General features: G+C 46.6%; 1 protein-coding gene across 1 annotated transcript in view; it reads right to left on the bottom strand.

Annotated features, from left to right (window-relative positions):
• SHISA9 (shisa family member 9) overlaps positions 1-18,816 on the bottom strand; it is a 266,046-nt gene extending 247,230 nt beyond the window's left edge. Inside the window, exons 1-2 of the mRNA XM_074345433.1 lie at positions 18,178-18,816; positions 5,803-5,930 (exon numbers count right to left, since the gene is read on the bottom strand). Of these exons, the coding sequence (XP_074201534.1) occupies positions 5,803-5,930; positions 18,178-18,740 (691 nt within the window). The 5' untranslated portion in view covers positions 18,741-18,816. The remainder of the gene's footprint in view (positions 1-5,802; positions 5,931-18,177) is intronic.
• Between the last annotated feature and the right edge of the window lie 947 nt (positions 18,817-19,763).

Raw genomic sequence — 19,763 nt, 5'->3', positions numbered from 1 at the left:
AGACAGATCTGGCTTTGAATCCTGGCTCCTGTTTATTAACTATAATAGCACGGGCAAGCTCTTTAATTGTATTATGGGGATTTTCAAATACACACGATGGAGAGAATAGAATAAGGAAGCCCCATGTATCTGGTCACCCTGCAACAATCACAATATTTTTCCCATTTTATTTCATCTACCATCCCCCACTATTTTATGTTTTCTTGGGGGGGGGCGGTTAAAAGTACATCTCACTCATCATGTTAGATGAGTTCTTTTATTTCTATGAATTGCAGTTTTCTCCTTCATAAAGCAGGAATAATGACACCTCTTTCCATAGGCTTTGTCACTTATTGGACAAAGATTTATGGAGCTGCTGCCATGAGCCAGGCCAGTTCCTGCCATGGGGAGCACAGCTGTGACAACAGAAAGCATTTGCTCTCATGGAGTTTACATTGTAGTGAAAGAGGCATAAATAAAATAAGAGTAAGACAACTTCAGAGACGCAAAAGTTACAAAGAGAATCATGGGGAAATGGGGAACAGTGAAGGCCAGAGGTGAACAAGGAAGCCCTATCTAATGAGAAGGCAATAGGGGTAATATGTGAGATAGAAGAGGTCTGGGAGCAGCAGAAACCAGAGCATATGCAAAGGCCCTGAGGCAGGACTGAGTTAGGCTGTTTGACGGTTATTTTCTACATGAAATGAGCTAATATATTCAAAGCATTTAGCACAATGCCTGGCACATAGCAAGAGCTCAACAAATATTAGTTATTATCCCTCCTGAGGGAGGGCAGATCACAAGACACAACATTGGAGTGTATTTTGGAACCAGCTCTTTCCTGGGGTGCCAACTGATCTTTGGTTCACTTACTATATCCTTTCTTCCCCATTTGGCAAACACCTGTACCAGGAGAAGAGATAATGCAGTATAGCGGTTAAAAACACAGACCTTGGGATCTGACTGGTCCCATTTAAATCCCAGCCTCATCACTGAGTACCTTTACGAATTTCAGACAAGCCACTTAAGCTTTCTGACTTTAGTTTATCCATCCTTATGGTGGTGGAAAATAACAGTAACAACCTAGGGTTCAATGTGTTAGGGGTTTAGAATGTTGTCTGTTCAGGTTCCTGTTACTGTTACTGTTACACTATCTTACATATTTCTCTCACATCTATATTTACCTTTTTTATTGAAGAATGGCTGGTTTACAATGCTGTCCTAATTTCTGGTGTACAGCATAGTGATTCAGTTATACACATATATATATGTATACACTCCTTTTCATATTCTTTTTCATTGTAGACTATTACAAGGTATTAAATATAGTTCCCTGTCTTATACAATAGGACCTTGTTGTTTATCTATTTTATGTATAGTAGCTTGTGCCAGCTAATCTCAAACTCCTAATTTATCCCTCCCCTTTCTTTCCCCTTTGGTAACCATATTTATTTTCTGTCTGTGAGTGTTTTTCAGTTTTGTAAGTAAGTTCATTTGTGTCTTTTTTTTTTAGATCCCACATACATATTTACCTTTTTACCTGCCCTGTTTATGAAATTACTCCCAATTTTTAAAAATTAACCGGGAATATTCCTTCCAATATCTCCAAAAGCCGAGTATGGGACATCCCAGGTGCCTTGGTAAATATGGATAAATGAATGGAAATCCACTGGGCCCTAGATATGAGCTGTACAACCTCTTCAGAAACTAAACCATGGATTTGCTCTTCATCTGATTCCTTGTAAATCCACTTAGGAATGGTCCTGGGGGAGGAAGGAGTGGAGTGAGGCTGGAGTAGGAACCTGGTCTTTCTGATGGATTCTGTGTCCTGAAACATCAAAGTCAGCATTTCTCCTCAATTTGGGTATAAGTTCTCACTTGCTCAGGTTATGTCATGAAATAAATAGTGTGACATCAACCCAACTCCAAAGCAAGGTCGTGTGTTTATACGGAGCATGAGGATACTTTGTCCCATGATTACAGGTGAGAGTGCAGAAAGGACAGCACTGATCAGGTGACTAATTTAATGTGGGTGTTTTCATAGACACTGGGAGACACTTTTTATATGCCGGCAATAAAGGCTTTGAAATTGCCACTGACTTATTTAGTGTTGTTTCCAGCCTCTACCACATCATTAAACAATATTGCACCACCAAACTTCTACTATCAAGTTGGCTGTACTAACTATAATGTCCTATCCTGGATTAGATCCTGGAACAGAAAAGGGACGTCAGTGAAGAAACTAGTGAAATCCCAACAATACCTATAATGTAAAATAATGTATTAATGTTGATTTCTTTATTTTGACAGGTGTACCAGAGTAATGCAAGATGTTAACGTTAGGGGAAAATGGGCGAGGAGTCTACAGAGCTCTGTGTATTATCTCTGCAACCTTTTCGTAAATACAAAATTATTTCCAAATTAAAATTTTATTTCCAAAAAGAATGTGTTTTAGTACAAGCAAGCTGAGAAACGTTGATGCAGTTTGTATCTTATTCTCACAGCCATTTGCTCACATCTCCCATTCTTAACACTAAGGGAAGCCTGACTCTCACAGGGGTGGGGGTGTCACTGGTAGGCAGGGAGGCTGGGGTCGGGGAGACAGAGTATGTTCACAGCACTGGAAGACAAAATGCGCCTTCAAAAGCAAATTTTAATGTACAGAAGCCGAGGAGCGTTCGCAGAAAATCACTATCTCATCTGAATCCACATCCTGTTCATCAAAGGGGTCGAAGCCCTTTTGATTATCAGACTAACTATTTTTAGGCAATATCCCTGAATGCCTGGAAAGACCATGAACAGCATCCACCGAAGAAAAAAATCCAGCTTCAGATAAAAAGGCAAGGTATGCATATCACAGGAAAAACCCACCATAGGAAACTGATAAAGAAAGGCTGGAAAAAAAAAAAATTTCCCCATATTGAAGCTTTTCTCCTCTCTATTTTTCTTCACCCGAGTCCTTCTCCTTCCACATATCCAGACTTCTACACTGACTTTTGATTCTCTTATCATTTGAACAAAGCATAAGGGAAAGATCAGAAAATGATCTGGCATTAGTATCGAGAGGAGGAGAGAGAAATAGATGGGGATGGTTATTCTTTTAAAGCAATGTCAGGTGGGTCACTGAACAGAGATGAAAACAGCATTTAAGTTGGGACAATTGAATTTCCAGTCAACTCGAATGTTTAGTGAAGAACGTCATAAAAACGGTGTGATGGACCCCTTCTGGTTATATCACAAACAGATGCATCTTTCTTTCCATTTTTTTGTATTGCTAAGTCTTTGAGCTCCCCTAATGTCCAGGAAAGGGTTTTATATTCAATAGGTGTATTCCAATTCTGGCACCAAGAACTGGTCCTACTTTCTATTTATCAGACTGGATTCCTTCTCTCCTAGTTCTTCATTGGTCAGGGTGAGGTCTGGTGGCTGCTTGGCTTCTTGAACCCTTAATAACTGATAAATCTCAGTCATCTAGCCCTATGTTCTCGATGAACTCCCCAAATCATTCTTTCTTCCGAACATGCAAATTTTTCCCATGTGTCTACAGTATATAAATAGCTCCTGTAACTCATTAGAGGACACACAAGTCATTACAAGGGAACATTATCACTATCAACTACGGAGTTAATTTGTTATATAAATTAAACATATTAAAGTAAATCTGTGGAAAAGTTATATGCTTCTTATTTTTCAGATATTCCCAAAAAACACTAGGAAATAAGAATCGGACCAAAGGAGCAGGGTTATATGAAATTAACGTCTGTGGTAATTCTTATGAGAATGCAATGTTTGTGACATGACACCTGGAATTCTCTCCTGTAGTTTACCAGGAATGCTCTGGTGTAATTTCACCCAGTAGAATATTACAAGACAACACATTTTTTTTTCTTGGTATAAAAGATCATTGATTACTGAAACACAAATATAGACTGAAAAAGCAAGACTCATAAATAAACCAAGGGAGCCTGTCACAAGGGACGACTGCACTGATCAGTGTCTAGACACCCATCTCTGAACAGTAATTTATTTTCAGTAGGACTTTAAACAGAAATCCCTTACTAAAGCAAGGTTCATTCATGTCTCCCGACCTTTCGCCTGGTGGAATGGTGAAACTTGGGTGACTTCGATGAGTTTGTTATTCCATTTGAGTGCTGATTCGAAATCATTCTGAAGATTGAAACTTCAAATGAGAAACTCTGAACAGCCGCGTTTTATAGCCAGGGACTCAACACCATTTTCACTTCCTCTACTCCGTGGTCACGTTCGCTTAGTTACGATGTTTGGGCCCCCAACGTATAGGGTTATGTCATAAGCTAGATTCAATTCATTTCCCAGTTCACTCTGTAAGAGAACGTGCTCATTTCCAACAAGGCCAGAAGTGGATGCAGCAAGTGTCATATCAAGAGGGCACCACTTACGTATCTTTCAGGGCTGGGAGATTTGGCCATAACATTTCCAGTTGCTGGTATATTTTGCTCTAAAATGTGGTTATTTCTCATATCATTTTTATGATCCAGTTCAGAAATAGTGTCAAATTATTTAATATAATTAAACCTAAGACATTCTACTTAGAAGCCCATTTTCGAACCGTGTAAACACTGACTTTGCAAACACACTGCAACATTTCCAAGGCCATAAATGATCATCACCATGCAGAATCTGAGAATTCCCATCACTTCTGTCAAATTCCACAGGCTTATTCCTCTACCCATTCAGCATGAAAATCTGCAACCAAACAGCCCAAAACTATAATTCAGCAAATAAAACACCAGTGCAACTCCTGGTGGAGTTTTAGCAAAGGCAACTCAGACTACAAAATGTGCAATGCCAGAACTGCTTCTCTGTTTAAGACCCTCCAGTCACAACTAAATGCATCCTTTAAATCATCTGGCTTTTGTTATTTTAAACCAAGCCCTCCACATTACTTTAATGTGAGGGTTACTTGAGAACATAATTGCTAGGAATAACCATAGTAGTACACTTTTGTCAAAAACGAAGTGACCCTATATTTCCCCCACTCCCAGGAGTCAGGCCATGAGCTCCATAATGTATGTTGTACATACAGATCTTTGAAAGGAAAATCTTTGAAACCATATTAAGATTCCCAAGTATGACCACTCAGCTAAAGGATACCTATTGAAACACCATAGTAAATGCAGCTTTTTTTTTTTTTTTTTGGCAGAACAAGGGAACAGAATTTGTACTATTGAATCACACATACATACCCCAAATCAACAGAACCACAACTCAACACATCACACACAAAAGCACACACACACACAGTCTGTGGATTATGTTTATCAGACTCTAGTTTTATGAAAAATAAATCTAATTCTTCTGAATCAGCATCTGAAAGCAGCATGCAACCAAAAGTCACAACTGGTCTACCTCAGATGGCAGCTAGATAAGCAAATGAACCATTGGTTAACAGACAACCCAATCAAGATGAACCAACAAAATAAGTTATTGGCTAACAGATTAACTACCTAAGATGAGTCAACCAAGTAATCCATTAGTTAACTAAGTACCAAACCATGATGAGGCAACCAAGAGAGCCATTTGTTAACAGACCAACCAAGATGAACCACCCAAGTGGTCTATTAGTTAACAGAAGAATCAACAATGAGAAACCAACCAAGTGGATCACTCTTTACCAGAGAAACAAATCAAGTGATCTGTGATGATGCCATGCACAGTTTGATCCAGGAGAGAGAAAAAAGAGACGCTCCTGAGGAGCCCAGACACACACTGTGAAATCTGGAGGTGTGACCACCGCAGGGGTCACTACGCGAGACTGGAAATGGATCACACAGCTGTACTTACGAAGATTATTTATGGGGGTTCTGGTGTCCATGTTCTCATAATGCTGTACGTGGACCACGATGTTGAGGTCTCTCTCCATGTGGTCAGTGTTGCAGTGGCCCTGTGGCCTCATGACATCTGCAAGGGCCCTGGAAGAAGAGAGAATTTAAATCTCTTCATTCAAAACAATGACTGGCACCACTGTGCTCTGGGCACGGGGCTTATGAACAAAAGAACAGTCCCCTTGGAACTGCCATTCTTCTTAGAGGCAAAGGGAGGAAAAAGACAGAAGTCAGTCAGTAGGATCACTGCCGTTAGAGATTACATAAGGGCTTCATGAAGAACTGTTCACATGCCTCTCACAATAGCTGTGTCATAGCAGTGTTACCTGCTTTATAGCTGTTGAAAGGATTAAATAATAAATACATGTAATGTGTCTATACCCCACAAGTTTAGTCCCCACCTATAACTACTCTAGATACCAATATGTACAGCAATGATCCATGATTCATAACCATAACTAATATTTATGGAGTACTTACCATAAGCCAGGCACTACACTAGTCACATTACATGCCTTAATTCAACTAAGCAGCATACAAACGCCTTATGAGGATTATTACTCCTTCTTTGCAGATGAGTAAACACAGGCTCAGAGAGGTGAATTAACCTGCTCAAGGTCATACAGCAAATAAAATGTAGCACAGGGATTTGATCCAGAGTTTGTAGTCACAGCCCTGCACACTGTGTGCACTGGGTTTCCTGTAGCTCTGGAGGATCTGTCACATCCCATGCTGGTGCCCCTTTAATCAGTAGTAGGGGGAGGGGAGGCCTAGAACCTGGGACACCAGCTGCATTTTGAGCCCTTTCCGTTTATCATCGTATTTAATCCCCTAGACGCTCACCTAAGGGTCAATATTCCTATCCCTATTATTTTTACAAGTAAGGAAAAAAGGGGGGGCAGTGTTAAGTGACTGTGTCAGCTTCCTAGGGTTGCTGTTACGAAGTACCACAAACTAGGTGGCTTCAAACAACAGGAATGTGTTGTCTCACAGGTCTGGAGGCTAGAAGTCCAAAATCAAGATGTTAGCAGGGCCATGCTGCCTCTGAAACTCTAGGGGAAGCCTTCCTTGCCTCTTCCCCACTTTGGGTGGCTTGCTGGAATACTCTGGTATGCACTGCTTTGCAGCTGCATGGCTCAGGTCTCTGCCTCCATCTTCACAGAGCATTCTCCCTGTGTCTCTGTCTTTACAGGGACGTCTTCTTATAAGGGCACACACCAGACATACTGGATTAGGGCCCCATCCTTCTCCAGTATGACCTCATCTTTAACTAACTACGCCTAGAACCATCTTATTTCCAAATCAGGTCATACTCTGAGGACGAGGGCGGGTGAGGACTTCAACATATCTTTTGAGGGGCGGGGGGGACACAGTTCAACCCATAACAGTGACCTTCGCCATTAAATATCAACTTAGGAAGGACACTTGGTGTTTGCACACACAACAGAGCAGAGATAACTGTCACACAGAAATGCACCTACGATCAGACCTCACTAACGTGTTTTCTTCTCTTTATCTATCTTCCATGTGTTTATTTAGATATTTAGATAAATATCCTCAAAAGACATACAGTCAGCCCTTGAATGATGCAGGGGCTAGGGGTACAGTCAAAAATCCACCTGTAACTTACAGTCGGCCCTCCTTACACTCAGTTCTTCCTCACACTCGGTTCCTCCACATCCCTGGTTCTGCATCTGTGGATTCAACCAATCACAGATCATGCGGTACTGCAGTATTTACTATTGGGGAAAAAAATAACCTGTATAAGTGGACCCACACAACTCACAACAGTGTTGTTTAAGGGCCAACTGTGTGCTACTGCAGGTATTATTGGATATGTGTGTGTCTTTTACTCGCTCACAAGTGCTCTCTAGTATTCCAACACACGCAACCCCCGTCATTTCATTTACCTACAGGGTTGACTGTCTCAGTATACAGCAAGTAGGATGGTAGAGGGACTAACCAATCAGAATGGATGTCACAACTGGATAACCAGTCAGAATGGACGTTTCACTGTGAACCAGCAGAACATCAGTCCTGCTTGTTCGTACGTTTCCCTGAGTCTGGGCACCTAGACGGTCACCAGCTCCCTGCCTCTGTAAACAGCACAAGAGTCAACATCCTCATACAGGCCCCCTCCAGGACCAGGGAGAGTCTCTCCAGGGTATGTAGCCACAAGTTGATACTGCCATGTTTTAGGGTATATCTCGATGTTTTCAACAGACTGGAACCCTCTGAGTCCACATCAAGGGAGGCAGAGAAGGCAGGTGAGGCCCACACATCCGACCTGTGAACTCTGTGGGCCCAGGCTGTCTGCTGAGATTTATACTCCTCTGCAGCAGTGATTCTCAAAGCTGTCGGCCAACCAGCAGCAACAGCATCATCTGGGAACTTGTGAAAATGCAAAACTTTCAGATCCACCCAGACCTACTGACTCAGGATCGCCAGGGGTGGGGCCCAGACATCTGTGTTTTCACAGGCTGTCCCTGTGAGTCTGTATTAGGGTAAGAGAGGCCCCAAGCTTGGGGGGATGGTTGCTCATGGGACACTGGGGCGATGGGCCAAGAACCACAGCCAGTAAGAAGTGTCAGATGTGAGACACAGGTCAACACAGCAAGAGCCCCCATGAATCAGAGGAAAGACTGAGTTGCTAAGAGAATCACAGCTCCCTTCATTCATTCACTCATTCACTTAACAAATATTTACTGCTTACTATGTGCCAGGCACTATTCAAGGATGTAGCAGTGTGCAAGCTGGACAAGGTCATCGTCTTCATGGAGCTTACATTCTAGGGGAGAGGATAAAAATAAGTGTCATCAACAAGAATGGATAAAGAAGATGTTGTATGAGTGTGTGTGTGTGTGTGTGTGTGTGTACACACAACAGTATATTACTCAGCCATAAAAAAGTGAAACATTGCCATTTGCAGCAACATGGATGGACCTAGAGATTATCATACTAAGTAAAGTCTGACAAAGACAAATGTCATATGACATCACTTATATGTGGAATCTAAAAAAATAATACAAATCAACTTATTTACAAAACAGAAACAGACTGACAGATGTAGAAAATAAACTTAAGGGTTACCAAAGGTAAAAGATGGGGAGGGATAAATTAGAAGTATGGTATTAACAGATACACACTACTATCTATAAAACAGATAAACAACAAGGATTTACTGTACAGCACAGGGAACTACATTCAATATTTTGTAGCAACCTATAATGGAAGAGAACCTGAAAAAGAATATATGTTCTTCTTTTCACTTTCACTTCCTTTTTTCACTTCTAAACAGGTTCTTTATATGAGTTTCAAGGGATCTCTGAACCCCTCTGGAATTGAATGGTAATTTTGTTGGTGCACTTTTCCCAAACAAGAAGCCATGGCTTTCATCAGATTCTCTAAGAAGTCTTCTCCAAATTTCAAAATATTCAGATATTCAAGAGGATAGGGAAGTAAGTAATCAGGATGGCTATCCATGAACTTGCCATTGGCAGATTCCCTGGGCTTCCTCTGAGTGTGAAAATTCATGAAATTTACACAAAAGCCATGGATACTTTTTCCCAAGGCAGCCCTTCCCAGAGCATGTGGTGGAGACGGAGATTCTTAGAGACCTCCACATCCTGGACAAGGAGTCTTCAAGGTGTGGGTCACTCACTCAGGGACTGCCTAAAATCATCTGGCATAGGGAAGGAAATACGAGAACTTCTATATATGGCCTTTAGTCATTAAAAATGAGAAACTGATTTAATATGTGAATTGATATTGGTGGCTTCACTCGGAACACCCAAGTCAGCTGGTAAGAACTGAGAACCCTGGACCAAGGAGGGTGACTGGCAGCAGCACCATCATTAGGGTGTATCTGTGGTGTTGTAGCTATGTGCACCCCGAAAGGGGACATGCAGGTAAATTATCTAGTTTTATTAAACTAACCATCACTACACAGACATGCAGCTTAAAAATAGACCACCCCTCATAACAAAACCACAGCCTGGAGGTAATACTGATGAAGCAAGCACAGGGAAAAGACAGACTTGACTCTCCCCTTTCTCTTTGACAGCATCTCACAAAGTTAAACCAATGATGGTCTATTCAGATCAAAATGAAGTCAGCCAAAAATAATCAAAACTCTTGTGAAGAATATTCAAAATATGGATTTAATTATGAAAGATGAGTTTCATCCTCACCACATGTTAGGCTTTACGATATGAGCTCACCACTGCACGAAATCATCACCATTAACAAATTGTAAATATTTACTTCACCTTCAGCTTGGGTTCAAAATCCCTGTGCTTTAAAGAATCTGAAAAGAAAATACATGTAGGTATGTATATGTGTAACTGAATTGCTTTGCTGTACACCTGAAACTAACACTGTAAATCAACTACACTTCAATAAAGAATAAAATTAGGCTTTGAGAAAAACTTTCTGGCCTTTACAATGGTACCTGATTATCGTTCACTGATATGTGCATACACTTACCAGTAAAACAAACGTGCATATATTGGGTTGGCTACTAAAAACTATGTCCCAAATAGGGACATGTTTTGAAAAATCAGTGAATTAGACAGTGGAAAAGCCGACTAGGTACAATAAGCCAAACAAATGCCCAAGCTGGTCTTTATTTGTGGCACATACTTTGGGTGCTTCTCAAACTTGAATGTGCATTCAGATTACCTCAGGTTCTTGTTAAAATGCAGATTCTGATTCAAGACGTCTGAGGCAGGGCCGGAGATTCTGCTCAAAGCCCCAACTGATGAAGATGCTGTTGGTCCCCAGGCCACACTCTGAAGATCAAGATCCTAAAGGGACTATGATGGTAAATTTTCTGGGTGCCACAGGCTGCCCAATGATTTGGTCAAACAGTCTTCTAGATGCAACTGAAAGGGCATGAGATTTTTGGATGAGATTAACATTTAGCTTGATAGACTGAGGAAAGCAGATTGCCCTCCATCATTTGGGTGGGCCTCATCCTATCAGTTGAAGGCCTGAATAGAAGCAAAACAAAAGGCTGACCCTCCCCTAAGAATGAGAGAATTTTCCTGCCTAATGGCCTTTGCACTGGGACGTCAGTTCTTCATGATTCTACAGCAACCTACTGGCTTTCAGATTCAAACTGGGACATTGACTCTGCAGATTTTGGACCCGCCAGCCTCCATTAGCAGGCTAGACAGGTTAGGCAATTCTACACAATAAGTCTCTCCTATAAGTTGTTTCTCTGGAGAATCCTGACTAATACGGGCACCTTATTGAAGAAACTACACTTTTCCTTGATATCCCTTAACCTAGTTCCAAAAAATTATGTTGAAACATTGCCATTTGTGAGGTCAAAGATGTTGGAATATTGGCAATTTCACACTGTTCAACTCAGTGTCAGTTCACTCGTAGGCTGGCCTGTGTGTTACCTGCCTCCCGCCATCTGACTGTGAGCTCTGTGCCTGCATATTCACTGTGTCCTCAGAGCTCTCGGCACAGTGCTGGGCACACTGTAGGTCCTCAGTAAATACCTACTGAGTGAATATATGAATGAGCAAAGGAATGATCAGATGAGGAGCTACCTGATGTCATGTAAACCGGGATGCCAAAAACCAGAACTCCTACGTGACAGGTACTGTTCAGGGCACTCAGGTGACAACAGGGAAGAGACGGTTGGCATCCCCACTCTCCTTACTGTGAATGGTAATGGAAGGAGACAGATAATAAACTAGTAAACCAGTACATTAGTGAGTTAATTTCAGACTGTAATGTGAAATGAAGCAAATGACACTGAGTGATGGCCTGGAGAGGGTGGGGGGGGGGGTACTGGGAAGGAAGCCTGGGTGGTCAGGGACAGCTTCTCAGAGAAGGTGACATTGAGTGGAGACTTGCATATAGAGGAGGGCCCAGCCAGAGAATTTGAGGCAAGCCAACACAATAACTCCAAGGCAGCAACAAGCCTGACACATTTAAGAACAAAAAGAAAAGGCTGATAGACATAGAATACAAACTTGTGGTTGCCAAGGGGGTAGGGGCTGGGAAGGGACAGACTGGGAGTTCAAAATTTGTAGATACTGACAGGCATATGCAGAACAGATAAACAAGGTCATACTGTATTGCACAGGGAAATATATACAAGATCTTGTGGTAGCTCACAGCGAAAAAAAATGTGACAATGAATATGTGTATGTCCATGTATAACTGAAAAATTGTGCTCTACACTGGAATTTGACACAGCATTGTAAAATGACTATAACTCAATAAAAAAAGTTTAAAAAAAAAAAGGAAAGAAAAGGCTGCATCCGTTTTCTTTCCAATTACAGTGAGCACATAAAAGACCCCAACATTTCCGAACAGAGCTCAGAGTCCCAGCATCCTGCTTCAAAGGGCTTCCAAAGCCTAAACTATGTTCTGGGCTTTTAAACATTTGAGTAAGGTTCCTGAGAATTGCTTCTTGCACCAGAAGCATCAGTTATGTTACAAGAATCTAAGGGTCATGGGCATGAGGTAACTTTCTGGAGTAGTGGTCAGAAGGATGCAGACATTTGTCAAAGCTCATCAGTCTACATAATGTGTGTGCATTTTATTGTACAAATTATACTTCAATAAAAGTTAATTTTTAAAATGTAAGGATGCAGTGCCCAAAGAGAAGCAAACATATTCTTCAAAGAAAAGTAATTTATAGAGACTTTCTCGTGGCCATCGGTATATGCATACCTGGGCTTCTCCAGCCTGCGGAGTAGGTGGAAGGCTCAGGATAATCACAAATGTGTAGGAAGAAGGAGAGAGGGGAGGAAAGTTGGAATAAGGGAGAAAAGGCAAGGGAAGGAGGGACATTTATCACTTGGTGCCATTTCTTTGCAGGTGACTCTAGCTCTTTGTGAAGCATGTTTGAAAAATACACAGGGCAAGGTGCTCTGTAATTTGCCGCTCGGATTCCTGATTCTGTTTGAAGGTGGGCAAAACAACAGCACGTGTTCCCTAATGGCTTCAAGTGTAGAAAGCTTCAAACATTCATTCCTGCCCCCAAGGTCATTTCTCACCAATGCCTCCACCAAGAGGGCTGGCCCGGTCAGGGGTAGATGCAGAAAATCTTCCTAGTCTTGTCTGACAGTGGCTCTGGCGCCTTGAACTGACTGGCCCTGATGCATGCACTGTTATTTGCAGGGCATCGAGCACCTTTTGTAATCTGAGAAGACTGAGGTCCTCCGTGTTTGTGCTCCAAGGCAGTGTAGCCTAATTGTCAAGGACTCGTCCTACGGCTTCAGACTGTCCGGCCTTCAAGTCCAGCTCCTCCGCTCACCAGGGCCTTGTGCATCCTCTTAGAAAGCAATCTGTGCCTCTGTGAAAGGCAGATTGTCACAAGGCTGACCTCACTGGGGAGGGACACGAAGTTAAATGAGAATTTACATACAAGCTTATGGCAAAATAGCAAAACCAGCAGGTGTTCTTCAATGTCTCCCAGGCCAAAACTTTGTCATGCATCTAATGTAGTCATACCTGGATCCAACATCTCTCCTGTTCAGAACCTGCCACCTCTCCTGCTAAAGGCAAGCCCAGAGAGGTGACGAGAATTGGCCAATGTCACATAGCTAAAGAGATGTAGCAGAGCAAGGGCTGGACAGCGTTCCAGGCTATAACATCACCCCCCTTCAGTAGATAAGGGGTAGAAAATTCCAATAATAAGGATAACGACAAAGAGTAACAGTCACTGAGCAGTGACCATACGGTAGGACCATATGGCGCTAAGAGCGTTCTAACGTCCAGTCTCAGTGAATCCTCACACAAGCTTATGACATAGGGACCCTCATCATATAGACGAGAACCTGAAACTCAGAGGAGTGAAGTAACTTTCCCAAAAATCACACAGCTATTACGTGGCTGAGCTGGGACTGAATCTGGAGCCATCTGACTTGAGCCCATTTCTGTTAAGATCAGGCTGACTGTCCTCTCTGGGGACTGCAGGTGACCGAACTGAGTGAATGGAGGGAGGGGAATGGGTGGCAACTGAGAGGAAGCAGAGAGGAGCAGTCCCGCTCAGCAGTAACCAAACAGCTGCCATTTGAAAATGCAGGTCCAGTGTTACCTGACCTATCGCTTTCTCAAGGGAAATCCGAAATCTGGATTTCTGTGTGGAATCTCCCAGTTTTTAAATGTTGGCAATCGGTTCTAAGTTGGTTTTAAAACACTGTACATAATAGAGACTAAAGAGATTTCACAGCCAAATGCAGTGAGCCTTGACTGGATCCCAGTTTGAAAAACCAAGCTCTGAAAGACATTTCTGCTGTATGATTGGGAAAACTGTAATATGACTGGACATTTGATGATCTTAAGGGATTTTTGTTCTTTCTTGGGTGTGATACTGGAATTGTGTTATGTGTGAGAATGCCCTTGTTCTAAGGAGCCCCACACTGAAGTGTGTAGGATAAAATGTCCCATCTGCAACTCATTTTCAAATGCCTCAGGTGAAAAAGAGAAAAAAGGAGAGGAGGGTGGAGAGAGGGAGGAAGGGAAAAAAAAAAAACAGAAGGAAGGATAGAAAGAATATATGGAAAGAGAGATAGCCATAAAGCCAACATGACAAAACACTAATAATTGTTCTATCTAAATTAGTAGTTCTCAACTCGGAGTGATTCTGCCTCTGCCTTTGGGCAACATCTGAGGACCTATTTAACTGTCCCGACTGGAGTGTGGGGTCGGTGCTACTGGCACCTAGTACTGGCACCCGGGATACTGCCAAACATCCTGCAACGCACAGGATGGCCTCCCGCAGCAAAGGATTATCCAGCCCCCCCCCGTGTCTAGGGTGCCGCGGGTAAGAAGCCCAGCTCTAGATGAAGGATATACTGGAGTTTGCGTTTATTCTTCTTTCAAGTTTTCTAACTGTTTTAAATGTTCCACAATTTTAAAAATTGAGGAAAAATTAAAAATAAGAATACGTGAATAGAATAACCTTGCAGACCAAATAAAAAACGTGTCTGCACCATTTGTTACCCATAACTGACCACCATTTGCGGTCACTTCTTCTAATAAACAGTGGTTGAAGGTGACTGCTGTTACAGGGGCTCGATGAGCATCTGTCCAGTTTTCCCAACACCACAGACGAGGCCCGCACGCCCTCCTGGAATTGCCATCTCTCCCCTTTTTCAGTCCTAATCAGCCCAGAAAGAAGACGGTGATGTGCCCAGGGCTCTGAGCCTGGAAATTGACATCACCAAACTCAAGCACACTGGGCACCAGGAACAGTTAGTGTTTGACGTGGGAGCAGCACGTGCTGTAAGTCTTTGAGGAGAAGGTCCTTTTAGATGAGGTTAAGAATAAATCCCCCATCCCAGTGACCTTAGCAGCCCGAGGCAAAATAAACAGACTGCAGCCAGCAGGTTAATTTTACCTGGAAGCCACAGCATCGGCTCTCTGATGCCAAGCTTGGTGTGCTGGACCCACCCAAACATCCCATAGCACATACAGGCAAAAGCTAAGGAGCACACCGCTGTGTCTGGGACTTGAAATGATTAACTGCATGAGCAGCGCATGATGCCTTTGGTGAATTCTCGGGGCAGCCCCCAGCACCACAGAAATACACATAAAGGCTACACACTCGGGGCAAACCAGCAACAGAATGTAAATAAGAGTCACACTGGTTTAATTCATCCATCCTCAACCCTGTAAAATATTCCCAAATCAAGACCAGTATTTCTCCAAGTGTGGATCACTTCACATGAGCCATTCAGGGAGGTGGTTAAATGCAAATTTCTGAGGCCCAGACTGGTGGATGCAGAATCTCTCCGGACCAAACTCAAGAATGTGCATTTTAGGAAGCTTCTCAAATTCTGACACTCATTGAAACAGAATACTGTGTGTCCCAGACATAGCTGAAACCAGGGGATTAGGGATTGTACAATTTTTCCATGTGACCTTGAGCAAGCTACCCAACCTCAACCATGATTTGCACCTATGTGAGGGGGGTGCTTTAAAATAGCACCAGTCTCATAGCTGCGCAGACTGAGAGGTTTACACACACACACACACACACACACACGCATGCACATGCACACGTACACACCCCTAGTATAGTGCCTGGCACTCGGAACTGCACTCAGCAAATGTTACTTCCTTTTCCTGGACAGTGATTGGCTGAACACTGTAAAACCTGGAGGAGAGCTTTAAGAAAGAGTGGATGTTCAGGCCCTACCCCTAGAGATTCTGATGTGAACCGTCTAGGGTGGGGCCCCGGACAACAGGATTTTTAGAAAAGCATTCCAGGTGATCCTAAATATTTGCCAAGGTTGAAAACCATACCTAGGAGTTAACCAGTAAAAATCAACCATCCTTTCTCTTCAGCATTTCCATTCCATTCTGGAATTCCCAAAATGTATGCAAGCAGAGCCTGCATTGAGGCTCTGTTACCCCAGGACTGGGTACCCCTAGATTTCACCTCCAAGCAATCCTTTCCTGGTACCTGCAGAAGGTGGCTGCAGCCTGCTGGGCTGGAATAAATAGAGCTGCAAGGGGGCAGGACCAGGAAGTTGAGTCCTTGCCGGCCTGAAGCTAGCATCACCTTCTCCCACAGATGCCCAGAGGTTAGTTCCACACCCCATACCCTCATCCCTCCTCCCGCCTCTCCACCCCCAACCCTACCCGAAACAACGAGGAAGATTCCCGGAAGCGCTGGTTTGCAAAGCCAAGGCTCCAGGGAGATTTTAGCAGAGGAATTAACCCGAATCTGCAAGGCAGCCTACCTCTCCCTGAGTGAATCCTTCCCTACCAAGGCAACAGTCGCTGCTGCAGTCCTGCTTCCGTATCTCACTCTCACCTTAACACAGACCCCTGGCGAGGACTGCAAGGGTTGGAAGCGAGACCAGGCGGCCCGCCTGGCCCGTGGGGTTGGCGACGGGGCACCTGGGGGTTGCAGGAGGTGGGCGTGGCTCGCGCTTTACTCTTTTAGTAGGTCAGGCTTTCTTGAATTCCCTGGGAGCTTACTTCTGTGCCTCCAGACCTCACCATCCATCCCCACATTCCTGCTGACCCAAACTGAGATGAACTTCCTCACCTCTTCCCCCAATCGCTCCCGTCTGGGGGAAAAAAATATATCGGATACTCTGCGTATAAACAGAAAATAATTACTAGTGAGATGGTGATGTTCCTTCGCCTATTTTTGGTGGGTCTCTTTGTTGAGATTTTTTTAGGCAGGCACACGGAGCGCGTGCAGACACACGCGCGCACACAGGCACCCGGAGGTGCGGGGTGTGTGTGTGTGCGCGCGTGTGTGTAGGGGGTGGGGACATATGGCAACTCTGCTGCCCAAATTCGGAAAGAGAATAAACCTGCGCCCCAGTCATCCAGTTGTTCACAGGCCGCCAGCGGCACTTCAACCCCACCCGCCCGGACCTCACGCTAACCCTTGGCCTCTCCCTGGCGAGGGGCTGAATCCTAGCGGCTGCGCCCTCCGCCTCCAAGTTACTGGGTTGTGCGAATCGATTTAGACACTTAAAAACAAAAAAGGCAAAAGGCAAATAGCTCCATTAATCCCCAGATGCCTTCTCCCATCTGCTGCGACTTGCTCGTGCTGGGACTTGCATAATGAATAAGGCAAAAGGGAAAGTTGACGAATCAGGGTGTCTGGGAGGTGAAGGCGCGCGGGGAGGGGGGTCTGGCCCATGGAGGCCACGCCAGCCCGGGCGAGGGGCGCAGAGCGCAGTTGAGGTCGCTGTCCCCGGCAGGGAGAGGTGGCGACAGGAGAGAGGGACGAGGGGGTTAAGGGAGGGGATGGGGGGAGCGAGGTCCCAATTTTCAGGGACCTGGCAGCTCAGGGAAAGCGAGGCGGCCTCTCCAAGCAAAGCTTTTGTTCTCGCCCTCCCCGCACTCTCCACCTCCCTCGCGACATTTTCGCGAGTCGTACGAGTTGCAGGCGGCACACACTCTTTGCCTCCCTCCCTCCCTCCCGCACACACGCGCGCGCGGGCTCACACACGCCCCCCTTCCCTTTCGGGCTTGGCTGCCCCTGTTTACCTAGAGGATAGTATCTGGAATGCGAGGGCTGGACCCCCTCCCCAAAACCCATGATTTCGGAGCCACGGGCTCTCGGGCTCTATGTCTCAAGTCCGCTTCAATCCTCGGTGGGAGGGGGCCGCAAGAGGGCAAGGATGGGGGGAAAACCCCAACACACACGCGTATATCCACACCTGTGCTGAGCCCAGCGCCCCCTCTCCGCGCTCCTAACCGAAGTTGGCTCCCCGAGTGACATTCCCCGCCGAGAGGCCGGGGTTGGGGGAGAGCCATTGCCTCCGGAAAGGTGGAGAGGGGAGAGTAGGGAGAGCGGCGCCCAGAGGAGAGGGCAAGGGGGGAGGCGGCCCACCTGGACATGTGCTCCCTTTGGGGCCGGTGCGCCTTCTCCAGCCCCAGCTTGGTGAAGATGCCCACAAGCACCATGACGGCCACCACCCCGCAGATGATGTAAACGATCAGGTTGGTCTTGTCCTTGGTGGGGTCGTGTAGGGGGTCGTCCTTGCGCGCGGGGGGCTTGCCGGTGTTGAGCCAGAGCGGAGTGTCGTAGTTGGTGCAGGTGCTTTGGTTCAGTCGTCGCTTCTTAAACGTGCAGCAGAACCGGAAGCCACAAGTCCCGCAGCAGAAGATGAAGTCGCCCGAGCTGCAGTTGAACGGCGGGTCCCACTGGCCCATGACATCGAAGTAGCCCCGGCAGAAGTCCGGCGTGGGCGCCCGGGTCGGGGGCGCGTCCGAGACCCCCACGCCCTCGCCAACCTCTCCGGAGGCGGCCCCGGAGCGGTTGCCCCCCGCCAGCACCACCACGCCGCCCAGCTGCGCCAGCTGCCCGTGCCCCGCTCGCTCCTGCGCCCGGCACACGCGGGCGCACAGCTCGGTGAGGAAGCAGCCGAGGAGCAGCCGGAGGACGCGGCGCATCGTGTCTCCCAGCCCGGGCTCGGCCGCTCGGCCGCCGCTGGAGCCGCTGCAGCCGCCTCTCGAGGCGCGGCCGAAGCTGCCGAGGCTGCTGCCGGGGGCTGCGAGCCGCCGCGGGCCGCACATGCAGGGAGCCGCGCGGGGCGCTCGGTGGTCGGCGGCCACTGCGCTCGGCTCAGCCCGCGTTCGCCTCCAGCGCGCCGCGCGCCGAGGGGCTGGCCGGGGAGGAGCGCGCGGGGCCGGGCGGGGGGAGGAGGAGCGGGTGCAGGTCCGGCTGGCTGCAGGGGGAGGCGGGGGCCGGAGAGCAGGGGCGAGTGGGTCTGTTCGCGCCTCCCGAAGGCCGGCGGCTACAGACTCGCCGCTCTAAGCCGGCTCGCAGGATGCCTCTCACCTCTCCAGCTCGCCAAGTGCGCCGGAGAGAGCGAAGCGACACTTGTGGAATGAAGGGAGGGCAGGAGGGAAGGGGGAGGGGGAGAAGGGCGGGCAGAGGAGGCGCGAGGGGGGGAGGGGGCGGGCTCGAGAGGGGCGGGGGCGCGGGAGAGGTGACTCGGGCGGGCGGGAGCCAGTTGGGGGGCGTGCAGAGCTGAACCAGGCTGGCGGGCGGAGAGGAGGAAGCTCCGGCAGCCGCCGAGGCTGAAGGCACAGCTCGGATTTCCCGGCAGGTGGAGGACGGCGGCGGGACCTCCCGCGCCCTCTCTGGGCGGGAGCCGCGGCTCAGACCTGTTCAGGGCGCAGAGGCGGCTCCGCCCGTGGCTTCTTCCCTGGAGCGTGCGCAGGAACTGCGGCTCCAGGCGGCCCACCAGGGAAGGGGTGACATGGAGGGTTTAGGGGCAGACTAGGTGGCTTCCACTCCAAGGCAGACTGGGGCGCAGTCTGATCAGGATCGCCCCTCCCAGGTGTGCGGGCCCGCCTTGCCCTTTCCCGACTGTGCCCTTTAGCCAGAGGCGCCACCCTGCTGGCTCAACTCCCTGGACCCAGGCGGGACCAAGGTTGAGCTGGGGGTGGCAAGCGCCTGGGCCCGGGGTA

The sequence above is a fragment of the Camelus bactrianus genome, chromosome 18, assembly GCF_048773025.1.
Source record: "Camelus bactrianus isolate YW-2024 breed Bactrian camel chromosome 18, ASM4877302v1, whole genome shotgun sequence".
In the NCBI taxonomy this organism is placed as follows: Eukaryota; Metazoa; Chordata; class Mammalia; order Artiodactyla; family Camelidae; genus Camelus; species Camelus bactrianus.
This window is presented reverse-complemented; position numbering and strand designations above follow the sequence as displayed.